General features: G+C 40.1%; 1 protein-coding gene across 9 annotated transcripts in view; it reads left to right on the top strand.

Moving 5' to 3' along the window:
- Window positions 1-3,269: 3,269 nt before the first annotated feature.
- LOC131676612 (neurexin-3) overlaps window positions 3,270-13,509 on the top strand; it is a 252,382-nt gene continuing 242,142 nt past the window's right edge. For all 9 annotated transcript variants that reach the window (XM_058955779.1, XM_058955780.1, XM_058955778.1 and 6 more), the window contains exons 1-2: window positions 3,270-3,901; window positions 12,585-13,501. In XM_058955779.1, the coding sequence (XP_058811762.1) occupies window positions 12,845-13,501 (657 nt within the window). In that variant the 5' untranslated portion in view covers window positions 3,270-3,901; window positions 12,585-12,844. The remainder of the gene's footprint in view (window positions 3,902-12,584; window positions 13,502-13,509) is intronic.

Here is a 13,509-nt window from a genome sequence, read left to right as displayed (position 1 = left end):
TGGATCTATAGTTTAACTAGCAGCAAGTTAGTGTCACTTACTGACGAGTGGAACGCGAAACAATAAGATCCAACTTTTCTAAGTAAGGTGCTGTGCCCTTATGTGCAAATTGGTTCATCATTTTTTTCCTTTTAGGTAATAAATAAGGATTGCGGATAAAGAAATATGTGAGTGGAATAAAAGCCCTCGAAAAAACCGGATTGAATGTATTTAGAGCTAAAATGATTATTTTCACAACTTTCAAACCATCCTCGTAATCACGGGCAAGTTTTTGGGATTTTATAGGATTTCTGAAATTTCAAACTAATAGAATATGACTGCGACCTTTTCTGGTGAAGTAAGGCTAAGGAGGGTTTATCTATTCGAGATACTGCGCGTTCTGAATTCCATACACAATTGCAGCTTGCCAACGGAAGAAATCAGCTGGATTCTGTTACCGCTGCCCGCTTGTCTGCTACGGCACTTAAAACACGTCAACGACCTTTTTCGGTCAGGTAACGGCGGTCTTGACAAGTCAGACCAATTCAGAAAACATGTAAGTCGATACAAGACTCCAAAAGTAAATATAATGTGCGAGAAGGACATATAGTTGCTGCCCTCGTTGAGAACCTACCCCCATTACAGGCGTTTTCATCTACCACCGCCGCTTGATCTTTCACCGTTCAACCATCAGGAGGCTACTTGCAGGGACATCTTGGAATCTACTATCAGAGTGTGAGAGGACTACGCACGAAATTTGATGAGCTGTTCATCGCTGCTTTTCAGATGTGAATCATGATGTTATTGTTCTGACCGAAACGTGGCTGAATGATCAAATCAACTCGCTCAAATTATTTGCCTCAAAGTACTCTGTTTACGGTGGCGGTCGCGAACCTAATAATGCAGGAGAAAATAAACGTGGTGGTGGTGTGCTCATTGCAGTATCTAACCGTCGGCGTCCCGACACTAATATATGAATATTCGCCCTGATTCCGCAAGTGTCGTAGAATTTATTCAGAAAAACATAGACTCTCACTTGACATCGAAACTTTTCTTTCAACCCAATACGGCTCATCTACTGTATGGAAATTATAACCAACCTGGACTTACTTGAAAGAGTCCACTCTCCGGATGTGTACTATTTTCAAAACGAAATGTCTACTGAACATACGATAAATGTGTACAGTGAATAACAGACGAAATCGAACCCCGGGCCTCCTGGTTATAAATGAAAAAGCTTCAACGAAGTGTTATTTCAGAGGCATTTGAGCCGTTAGTCTTTATGGCGAGTTGCTGAAGTTCAATTTGTCGAAGACGGATTCCTCTGGACTTCAAAGGTTGCTACAGGCAATCGACTGGGACACATTTCGACGAATTTCGCGATCGATTTAGATGTTACTGTAGAAAATTTTTCACTGGTCCTGTGACAGCTTTTCAGAATACATTTCCCTGCACTCCGTTCGCGAAATCTGTTTTGGTTTTATGTAAACGGGGAAATAACGAGTCATGTAGCTTCAACAACTTATTGGTTAGGGTACCTCAGGGGAGCAATCTCGAACCCTTGCTTTTTTCTTTATTCTTTAATGACGTTTGATATGCTATACCCACAGGGAGTCGACTTATATACGTTGATGATCTCAAGCTGTGGCTCATTGCGCGGTCTATAGCTGTATCAATGCTCTATGTCTTACACACGCATAAAAAAATTAACTACTATGGAGCTACAACATCGTCTGGGAATCGCTACAGAGAGAGAGAAGAAGAAGAAGAAGAGGAAGAGAGGGAGAGAAATAGAGGAAGAGAGCAAGAGAGGAAGAGAGGAAAAGAGGAAGAGAGTAAGAGCAGAGTTAAAATTATTCAAATTCATTGAATGAAAATTGATTATATTCATCCGCATTAGGATCATTTTCAGAAGTCAAAAAAGAGCTTCGATTATTTTTAACTCTGAGTAAGGGAGTAAGGGAGTAAGAGAGTAAGAGAGTAAGAGAGTAAGAGATTAAGAGAGTAAGAGAGTAAGAGAGTAAGAGAGTAAGAGAGTAAGAGAGTAAGAGAGTAAGAGAGTAAGAGAGTAAGAGAGTAAGAGAGTAAGAGAGTAAGAGAGTAAGAGAGTAAGAGAGTAAGAGAGTAAGAGAGTAAAAGAGTAAGATAGTAAGAGAGTAAGAGAGTAAGAGAGTAAGAGAGTAAGAGAGTAAGAGAGTAAGAGAGTAAGAGAGTAAGAGAGAAAGAGTAAGAGTAAGAGTAAGAGTAAGAGTAAGAGTAAGAGTAAGAGTAAGAGTAAGAGTAAGAGTAAGAGTAAGAGTAAGAGTAAGATTAAGAGTAAGATTAAGAGTAAGATTAGGAGTAAGAGTAAGAGTAAGTAAGAGTAAGAGGGAGAGCACAGGCAAATAGAAATCTTGGCGTAATTATTAGAATAACCAGAGTTTTATCCATATTGTTTGTGGGAGCTGAATTTTTCCCTTGTTCGGTTTCTATACGAGCATCCGCATAACAAAATAATCTAGGGCGTGCTGTGAGCCGTTTCATCAGTATCTTGCAGACCGTCTTGGTCACCAGATTTACACTAAGCCCAAATTAAAACATTACTTGTGCAAACTATTTCTATTCAATATTTATACGGAACTTATCGTTCATATCCAACAAAATTATGAATAAGACTATTAGTTATGGAATTGCTTACAAGCCAGTCGAAAAACAGCAACGCCCGATTCAAAACCCGTATGTCATTTTTCGGAACCAAGGACGGCACACGTCATCGGCCATCTTCAATGTCATTCCGTTTCTGTCTGTGCTCATCCGTCTACTTTCTAAACAACCAAAAATCCTACCTACAACCTCCCATCCATTGAACTTTTTCGCTGCCCCATGTTGGTGTTAGTCAACTAGAAATACTACTTTACTGTGCGCCGAATCGCTCGATTCTCTTCATCTGTGCACCAAAACAGAGCCAGCCATTTCTTTCTCTCTCTATCTTCTTTTTCACTATCAGCACACCACACTCGGAAGGTCGTTCAGAATCGCGTTGTAAAGCACGAGGACACAAATTCCAATGCATCGTGACGGGACCGACCGACCTACCGACCGACCGTCAGCGCCTACTGCAACGAAAACAACTCTTCTCTCTCTCTCGGCGTACGGTTTGTTGTACGTCCTATCACCACCCACAGTAGGGAATTGTGAGAAGTGAGAGTGAGTGTCTCATTTCGGTTGAAAGCTTTCGCGTTCGGGCTGCTACCTCGTCGGTCGTACAACCAGCTTGAAGTTGATGACGGCTTCAAGCGTCGTCGGTACGAGTGCAGTTGAGCTTTGTAACCCGACGTGGATTGACGTGGAAAACGGACCTCGCGCGACGGCCAACGGGGTCCTGGGAAGTGATAGTCTGATTCTACTGGTTCTGGATATTCTTCTTCCTGAATTGTGAACCCGAGGATGAGGAGGAGGAATATGATGATGACGACGACGACGACGAAGGAGTACGATTTACCGCAGTATGACCACCATGGGATCCGGAAATAGTAGAAGAGCAAACAGGAATAGTAGTTGACTGTGTTCTGTGCGCGAGCGTGTGTATGAGTGTGTATGAAGTTGGAGTGATTTTCCTGGAAGTTTGACAAAACGAAAAAAAAAATGTTCTAACTGTGAATAGTGGCGAGGAAAAATGGCAATTTTGCCTGTGTTCAAAGTGGTAAAATGTCGACTAAAAGATTCTCGCGAGAAGCTCAAACTGATTCACTGCATCCGGGAAGGATAACTTTTTCGGGAATCGACCGACGGAGAGTGGATTTCCGCCAAGGAGCACTTTCTAAGGATTACGTGATGCATTTACAATAGAAAACGGAAAAAATAGTTCCTGACACCCAGTGCGGAAAGAGAACAGCAAACAGGACGCGAAAAGTATTACCGACAGAGAAAGTTGTTTTTTGTGGTGAGAAAAAAAAAGTGAATGCAAGAATTGGGAAAATTACTGGCATGGTTTTGGGGGAAAGTAACACTCGGTCTGGTTTTCCCTCGCAATTAGCAATGTCAGATGTAAAGTTAAATTATTTACGCTTTTCGTATGAGGAACAAGTGAAGAAAAAATCGAAATTCTAATTTCTCTCAGCAAGAACGAAAGCAGCCAGTCAGGATTCAAGGATATTACTTCAGTCATGCCATGCCCCCGAACCCTACTCTCCTCACCCACTCAGTAATTTAACTAAAGGCGAAACGCGAAAAACTGTTCGTTTCTTGTCAAGGATTTTTGTATTGATTTCTTGCGCTCTCGTTGTTCTGGCTTGCCAGGCTGATCCTGTCATGAGATGTGGTGTAGTTGGGATAAATGTCCTAAAAGTCGCGTAAGTCCTTCCGAGACGAGAAAGAAAGATGGGATGCGTCTGTGTTGGTGCGCTCTGCTCTGCTCTGCTCTGGAACAGTAGGCTAGTGAGTGAGTGTTAGGCTCTTTCGGAGCTTTTGAGAGTCATTTTCCTTGAGTGGCATTTATTTTTGCACGCATACATACATGTTCGGTTGTGGTTTTACTCCATCCAATAGTAATTGTAGTAATAGTGATTGTGCAGTTACAACCTTCGCAGTGGGGAAGCAAAGGACACGGGGTAGATCCGCAACACGAGTGTCGAGAGTTTGAATGGCGGACTTCGTTTGGGGGAATGAATGTGATTTTACTGTTTTCTATTGAATTCCCACGCTTCATTGGTACAGAAGGCGTGAGTGGCGTGGGACTTGTTAGATTCGTTCCACGAAAACCACACTGACCCAGAAGGGTGCAAATTATACGCTTGACTGAATGAACTTGTTTTTCAAAGCAAAGTTTCTCCGGGAAAAGGTTGATTCAACAATCTAGGATCTTAAAATAGCACACTTCTGAGAGATTCGATGAATTTGATAAGAAAATTTCATGGCTGTTTCGAGAAAAGTGAAATTTTAGTAGGCGGACGTGATTTTGTATCTTTTCTGAATTTAGCGCGAACAAAAATATTTTTTCCTGGTAACATGAATTTACAGGCTCTGAAAATTAATCGATACTCTAAGAAGCAAATGCATTCTAAGTTCTTACTAGTATCAACACGAGGAAAATTTCCAACATCACGTAAAAGTTTTTTTTTAAATTTGGTAGAACATCAAAACTTTCTATATACTTTATCAATTGAGAGAAATACGTGTTTCCGTAATCTTCAATCTTCGTAACTTCAAGCCAGTTGCCAAGTCCACTGCCACATACTGATGTAACGAAATCGAACCATTACTCTGTTCGACAAAAAAAACCAACTTCAGTGTGCTGTTACCGCATATTGTCTTTCGGAATGTGGAAGGAGGATGAAAATGGCATTTTTGTTTATCTCTAGGACGTCAGGATTGGTTTTTATGAGCATTTCAATTTTTTCAATAAACTTTTCAAAAAAACATTGGGATATTTGGTGCCTTCAGTAAAGTTGTTCAGAATGGCTTTAGAAACAACTTTGTTGAAGACGTTTTCCTTTTCGTTTTACTTCCTGAGTATTATCATTACAAATAAATAGCTTTCTGTTCTGTAATAAAGAGCACTCTGTGATCAGCAAGTTACCTTACCGTGCAAGAATTGTCATTTTTCGACGTTATTAAAGTAAGAGCTGAAGGGTTTGGACATTATGAGGTAATGATGAAGCCTAACGTAGCTGCATTGCAAATTTTCCGAGACGCCAAACGATGGATGTATTTTTTTCAGAAAACAAATGTGACAAAAAGTTGAAAGAAACTGAGTCAAAGGCCTTCTTTATATACATATAACAAAATAACTGATACCATTCCAATTTCGGTTGAATGTAACGCAAAGAAATCGTTGTTTGTCTGACAGCCAATTGTCGAGCCGGAACGGGTTAATTTCCTCGAAAAGCTTTTGGATACAATCGACCAATGCGAGTTGTGATCGGAGATGGAGGTTCTGAGATTGTGATGAGCTCCACTTGTCTCCAATTATGAGGGAAAATGTTACCCCCAGGAAACTTTGTAAATAAATTCGACAGCGCACAGGGTTTTTTTTTGCCCAAAATTGTGCGATCTATTAAAAACGCCTAAATCGTTGAGTTTGGATTAATGACTTCTTCGGAGAAATTTGTGGACATTATATTCCCTTTTGTATGGTGTTGTGATTGTAATGATTAATGTCTCAGATATATTGATCAACTTTCTTGCAAGTACGTATAGCAAAGTTGTAGAGTTAGTTTTTGCCAACAACTTTACAGAAGACACAGTCTTTTTTATCTTGAATACTTTCAACATTATTGCTTGTTGATGGTGGATGATTCCTTAGAAATCATGTTCCGTAAAATGGTTTGAATTATTTAAATTGAACAGCTTTCTATATTACAATATTGGCTTTTCTCGTAATTTTTTTTAAGTAATTCGGCAATGTTTGAAAAATATTGCGTTTCAAATAGTGATTAATTGTTTGCGTTTGCCGCATACTTTTCCAAAATATCCAGGTCTCTTATTTGCTGATTGATTAATCCTCCTAAAAGTGCCATTTTTCAAGAAATTAACTGATGTCTTTGACAAAATTGTGGAGATTGCTGTTGTGAATATTTATGCTGGTAACATTTCTTTAAATGCTTTAGAAGTTATAGCTCGTTATGTTTGGGTGACCCCCAAAAATATTTTATTTCAATATTTTTTCAAATATCCTACCTACGAGTTTCATATATTCTAGGAATTTATTCCAATCGTTAAAATGGTCGATTTTTATTAACGTATATTTTTTCCTATCGAAGATATTGGACATTAAAAAAAAATAATAGTTTTTTGAAATCTTCTATAACTCTATTGGAGACGAGAGACAAGAACTTCTGGTTGCAACCAGAGCTGGCTGCCCGTTCAAAAGTTATAATTAGTGGAACTTTCTCTAATTTTATCCAGTACCTTTTAAGTCGCAAAAAGTAGACCAATGATCTCTTCTGGAGCATGCTGACATACTATACTATATTTAGGAAATTATATTAAAAATGTTTTTAATGGATAAAATTTTTTTTCAGTAAAGATGTTCGCAATAACAAGTGCATTAACATTTTCAAAGACTCCGTCTTGTTTATCATGCTTTGGTTTGAATATTCCATGCTTTCGGTAGAACTGATTCGATTGCGTATACGAAATAAAAAAGCTCAACGATGTTTTTCTCGTTAATTCATCAACAAATCGGTGCCAATAGCAACATATTTTAGTTTTCGTCAAGCTTGCAATCACCGACAAGAGTACCCCATGCCGTATCGCAGAAGTTAAAGTCTCCCATAAGTACTTGCGCTTTTAATAGTTCCTCCGTGCTATTACGAAGCCTTCCGTGCCCAACAGTGTCTCTAGGAGGAATGTAGATGGAAGCAATACAAAGGTTTTCCCTTTAGATTTAGGTTTTACAAGCACTAACTCCAATGTCGTTGAATCGATGGGAAAAAGCACTGTTTGAATCCCAGCACTACTTTTCAGACCTTATTGTTGCATGGTGAGATAGATAGTGCAGAGTCCATCTGCGGTAGATCAGCGGGGCAGACAAACTATGACAAGATTGAATATCCAACAGTTTAAATATTCCATGCGTTCGGTAGCACTTGTTCGATTGTGTATACGAAATGAGATGTTTCTCTCATTAATCCATCATCAAACCGTCGCCAATAGCAACACTATTTAGTTCTCGTCAAACTTGCAGTATGCTGGTTCAATTATCGTCGAGAAGAGAACCGCATACCGCGGAAGTTAAAGACTCCTAGAAGCACTTGTAGCACAGTACTCGGCAGAGGTTTTCTTGATCCAGATGAATAATATTAAAATCGTGAAAATTGAAGTAAATGTCGGATGTTAGCCAAGTATTGTATATGATATCTCAAATTGTATATTAAAATTTTGAAACAATTGTTTCTCGGAGTAATTCACCTACAGTTCAACAGTAACACAGTGATCAAATCGGTGATCGCCTTCGATGAATTAGTCATCGAAGATGGCGATCGCTTCAAGAAGGGATAATTATCTGCTTCAAACATATTTTTAGTGTAGGGAGAATCGTTATCAAAGAACACACAAAAAATATGAATTTTATCGTTGATGTAGTTGCAAACATGATACATGCTCAATGACATAAAATTACACTTACTGCCATTTAGAACAAACGCTACATGTGAAGCAAAATTACATGGTTTATGAAATTCAACGTCATGTAAAATTAAAATCAAACGTAAAACTCAGTCATTTTTGATGCTCGTATATGTCAGGAGACGTAAATTTATACATGGTTATTCAGTACTTCAGATAGTGTTGAGAGCTTCTTGTATGAACTATGTTTCTCAAGTGCTTTGTGGGCATACATCAGGAGAGAACAGCCGCCGAAGCTAACTAATGGGGAATAAGATATCTTCTTATCCTTCTCGATTTTTGTTCAGCACGATTGCTTGCAATCCAGAATTTCCATGACTAAAGCAAAGGTTCTTCAAGGGAACGAGTACCAAATTTCACCAGAACTTGAGGATTCAGCCTGCGGCGGTCGGTGACTACACCGTCTATTTCTACTTCCTAAGAGGGAACGTAGACACGATATTTCTGCGTAAAAAAGTGCACGACGAGTTTATTCGAGCGAACTTGGTTTGTTTCCTGATCATGTAAATAGTACCCGTTCCTACTATTTAGATCATATCAAATGGAACGTACTTGAAGGTGTATGCGATTCGATCTCCATTGAATCTAAGGGACCGGTGGGAAATACACCTCTCCCTATCAGTCGAAATTTAATCGTTTGCAGTTCCACCCTCCTTCTTTAGTGTGTCCTCAATGATAGATCAGTACTCCAGTGGCACTACCATTGTAGTAACACTATTTGGTCAATTTGTAGTAGTTACAGTTTGGTCAGTTGCTCCAGAAAAGGCAGTAACTTATGCTGCCGATCGGAATGTTGATACCTCCAATCGAAACAAAAAAGAACGCCAACAATAACATACGAACGCTAGAACGTTTCGCGATAATACAAATTCGCTCGTAAGCAAGATAACTCACGCATACCTAGGCCCACGATCTGGCAATCATAAAATTTTTCAATGTGTTAGCACTTACGAGTTTATAAACGTGGTCTCAAGTATGAATATACCAGCGCCCGTTCCTATACGATCATGAATCGGTCACCTCCAGTCTTCGTCTCAAAAAAGCAATCTCATATACACTAGAAGTCTCAGCTATGGCTGAATGGATTATAGATCTGAAATGCACATTCAAAGTCGCGGCTTGCACGAGTATTGAAAACCCCACGCGAATATGCAAACGGTTGCATGGTTCTACAAACAAATTCATACAGGCGAAGTTATATACACGCGACACACACGCTCACACGATCAAACCCGTAAACGTATAAACACTTGGTTCGTGCGCGATAATACAACGCTGGTTACAAACGCAAACATGTAATTGTTATCATTCACGCAAAGTTACGCCCACGGTTTTGCAAAAATAAAAAAAGTACTCCTGTACTTATTAGGTGAATGTTTCAACCGATAAGTCCGCAATTTTGTGACATTTTTAGCGGAGAAAATATGATATGTGTCCGAATATATGTGAATTTTCACAAAGTTCGATTTTTTCTTTCTCTTCGAAAAAATGCAAAAAACAGCTTTTTTCGATTTCTGAAGCAGTCAGCAACAACTACTACGCAAAATGCGTCTTTTTTCAACTGCAATTGTTTATGAAACAAACAATACATCAAATTGAAAACAAATTACTAGCAATCTTCCATTTGAATTTAGTTTGGCGAAAGTTGGTCCAGCCCTTCCTGAGATACACGAATAAAAATTGGACGCACGCATATTTAGACATTGTCTGAATTTATCGCTTGGTAAAACTAAGCCCTCAGACCCTCGGAAAAAAGCTTCAAAGTTAAAACGGTTTCTGTACCATTATTTTATAAGAAAGGAAACATGATCCAACACGCATAGCAAGCCTCTTAGGAGGCCAAGCAACACCTAAAAACCATCCTACTCTGGAAGTAACTCCTGACATAATTTTCAACATAAGAAACCAAATCTCCGACGACAGTGGCTAATCGAAAGCGAAGATCGTTAATTTGGCTTCGGGCTTTCCGGGTTAGAAAAAAACTAACTGGATGTGCAGGGTTGGAAATCAAGCCCAAGTGAGCTGCATACAAGGAAATCGATTCAACAACTACCCTATGCCCGAACCCAGGGGACACTTTATCCGTGGAATGCTTCATTGAGTGTCAGGTCGTGTCATTGCTTGAAGAGCTCAAAGGGAAGAAAAAATAAAGTGGCAGATGGCTTCCTTGTGATTCTTGAAAATAACCGTGAAAAGTTGGCCATGAAACTTTTCTAGAGTTTGGTAAGCCTATGGTTTAGTCGATCTCGATCCGTCCCGCGAGATAGGCTTTGCAAAATTGGTCAAACTGGGGACTGTCTGCCTAGTAAACACCGGTCCTTTATAGAAGTACAAAATGTTGCGAATGTTTATCTCAAAAAGTGTGATATCGCGTCCTCTAGTTTGTCTGCTCCTATAAAATTTTCTGCCAGTGCCTGTGAGTCGTTGTTATCTATACTAAACAAACTTCGAATTGAAATCGCCCAAGTAACAATTGAAGTTTTATAGCATGCTACAAGTGCAATCTAAGTTTTATGAGTGGCTATAAAACTATAATAAAACCTCAATTGATACCAGAGCGTTTCTGTTATGTTCTTATTCTTCTGTATGCTTTCTCGCGAATACTTTTTTTACCGCAACTGCTATATTTTTTCTCGATATTATAACAGACTTTGTTAATCTCTGTTTTAGTCGATATTGGCAGCTGCTATGGTGGTGAAAATAGGTTGGAGTAGTGACAGTACTTTAAAGTTTCATAAAAAATGTCCCCTCATTAGATACTTGACAGATTGTCGCCTCTATTCTCGGAAATGACCAACTCTTTGGACGACCCGATCTGCTCGAACCGAACGCATATTTGAACTACTAGGCATCTTACTCAAATAAACATTCTTCCAGGTGCCAGTCCTGCACTCCTTCCATGAACCAGCCAAAATACCTAAGGCCAACAGAGGCGACACACATGCATCCTCATCCACATAAACCCTCTTTTAACCATGCCAGACGAAGGCTACAGGCTTTGCATCAACCCGTCCCATCTTAGCAAAAAAAACCTTGTCAGAGTCAGAGATGGTTGATAATAAGAAACATCAACCATTATCCTACTCAGACCAAACAATACGTGTTTCCCCTGCATATCAAACTCCCTAAATATCAGTTCCTAGCTAATCAACTCCTTAGCATCGCCAACGTTTTGATTATCGTCAGCGGTATAGTACTGAAATGTAAACAGTATAACTCACTGTCATGGCAAGCTGTGTGAGTGTCATCTGCAAAAAGCAGGGGTGCGCTGGAAGCGTTAATATACGTGTGTAGAGTTGGTTTAAATGGACAATCGATATTTATCTATGTTGATGAAAAAACGATTTTCGACAAATTTTAAATACTTCTGATTTATTGAACATATATCTCTCTATGTCTAGAAATTAAAGTTTGGTTTTCGTCAATGTAACGTAACGACGGTACAAACTATTAAAAACGAATAAGAAGACGGTTTTAAATGTGTAAAACAATTAAGACGTCCGATTTTGCTTCAGGATTATGCATTTTTAATCTAGAGCACCTTTTACACGCACAAAATATGTCTCTTGTCTCAATGTAGTTATCGAATCAAAACACTGCCATCGTTTAGTTCGACTGTACTGCAAATTAGATCATTCATCACGATGCAGTTTCCCCCCAAAAACATTCAGTATTTCCCCCTACAATAATTCAACTGAATAAGATATAATTATGTGATGAGGGAAAAAATAGAACCCACAGATATTCGTCGGTAAGCAATCACAATAACAGCAGTAGCAGCTGATGAGTCAGCTGTCTGCTTTTTTCCCTTTTCCCGTCGCTTTCATTTGAGAAACTCGTTTGCTCGTTCTTTCATTGAAATTACATTTTCCCAGAATCGCGAGGTCGTACACGCGTTCCCGTGTAAGCCAATTCATCCTCACACACATGTTCAACGAAGGAGCATACTCCATTATTCAACAACATCATATGGGGCGGCCGTGGAACATACTGTTGACGAGTGTATGTGTGTGTTCAGTCGTACTGACTGACGTGAGTATATCAGGATACGATGACTGAATGAAAGGACACTTGAAATTGTTAAATTACAGTGTGCATGTGTTACAGGTGGAACGTGTTTTTGAATAGTTTTTTTCTACACTGACCTTGATTTGAATTTTTATTTGCGACATTTATAAGAAAATCAAATTCTAAACCCCTTAGCAACGAAAATGTTCAAAGATCAGCGTTGCGAGCGAAAACCAGTACCAGCAAGTGACACAGCATATATAATCCACTTCATTTGTTATCCCATGATTACAATGAAAATTCATGAGTAAAATTTGAATTTATTTCGGTCGCTTTTCCTCCCATGAATAGTAATACACCATTAGCCCAGTGAAGCGTGTGACTGTATGTGTGTAAATACAAGCAGAAGAGCACCGAAACTCTTGTCCAACGCGAACAAAAAAAAATGAAACACCTATCCCACAAATTAATGTTATTTCTGTCACCTGCAGCTCTCATTGTTAGAACGTTACTCGTTGTGCGAACCAGACAACATCAGGTAAAAGGGTGCAAGCAAAAAACAACACTCCAAAAAGCTCAACATCAACAAAAAGTAGTGAAAGCGAACACTGTGAGCGTGAGTTCCTTCGGCGCCTGCTGCAACCACCCCATGTGCTAAAAGTGAGTGGACTTTAGAATATTTTCCCATCGCGAAAAAGAGCGAGAGAGAGAGAGTCTGATTAAAACGGCTCTCACCCTCCCCAGCAGTGCAATGTGTGAGAACAAGATGGCCGCGGTTCGTACGGCCGAATATCACCAGCAGCGACCAACCTCCACCTTCAACTTGTGTGAATGGAAAACCCCCCGTGATACATCACCACCACCGCTGTCGTCGTCCGTCTCCTGTCATCACAGCGGCATCGATTGCGGTGGCGGCGGCGGTGTGGGCAGTGTCGCCCGGAATAGTCGTAATCGTAATAAGCGCTATAATCGTAACAAATTCGATAAAACTCAGCTTGATGTCGCGAAGCGACCACCGGAAACCAGTGCTGCCAGCTGCTTCCACGGTTCCGTGCTTATGAATGTACAGCAAATTCTGCACAGCGTCCCCCGGGTGCTGCTGCTGGCCGGGATTCTGCTGGCCTGCATGGGCTCTCACCACTGCACCGGATTCGTGCTCGACGGTTCCCAGAACAGCTTTGCACAGTTCCGGAAGTGGTACACCGGATTGAACGGGTCGCTGGAGTTGGAGTTCAAAACGGAACAACCGAATGGGTTAGTTCTGTACACCGACGATGGCGGAACGTACGATTTTTTCGAGCTAAAACTGGTGGAAGGGGCACTCCGGCTGAGGTACAACCTGGGCGGCGGAGCCCAGATTATTACGGTTGGGCGCGATCTGCACGACGGACACTGGCATAAGGTGCAGGTGAGTGT

Source organism: Topomyia yanbarensis, chromosome 1 (assembly GCF_030247195.1).
Source record: "Topomyia yanbarensis strain Yona2022 chromosome 1, ASM3024719v1, whole genome shotgun sequence".
In the NCBI taxonomy this organism is placed as follows: domain Eukaryota; kingdom Metazoa; phylum Arthropoda; class Insecta; order Diptera; family Culicidae; genus Topomyia; species Topomyia yanbarensis.
This window is presented reverse-complemented; position numbering and strand designations above follow the sequence as displayed.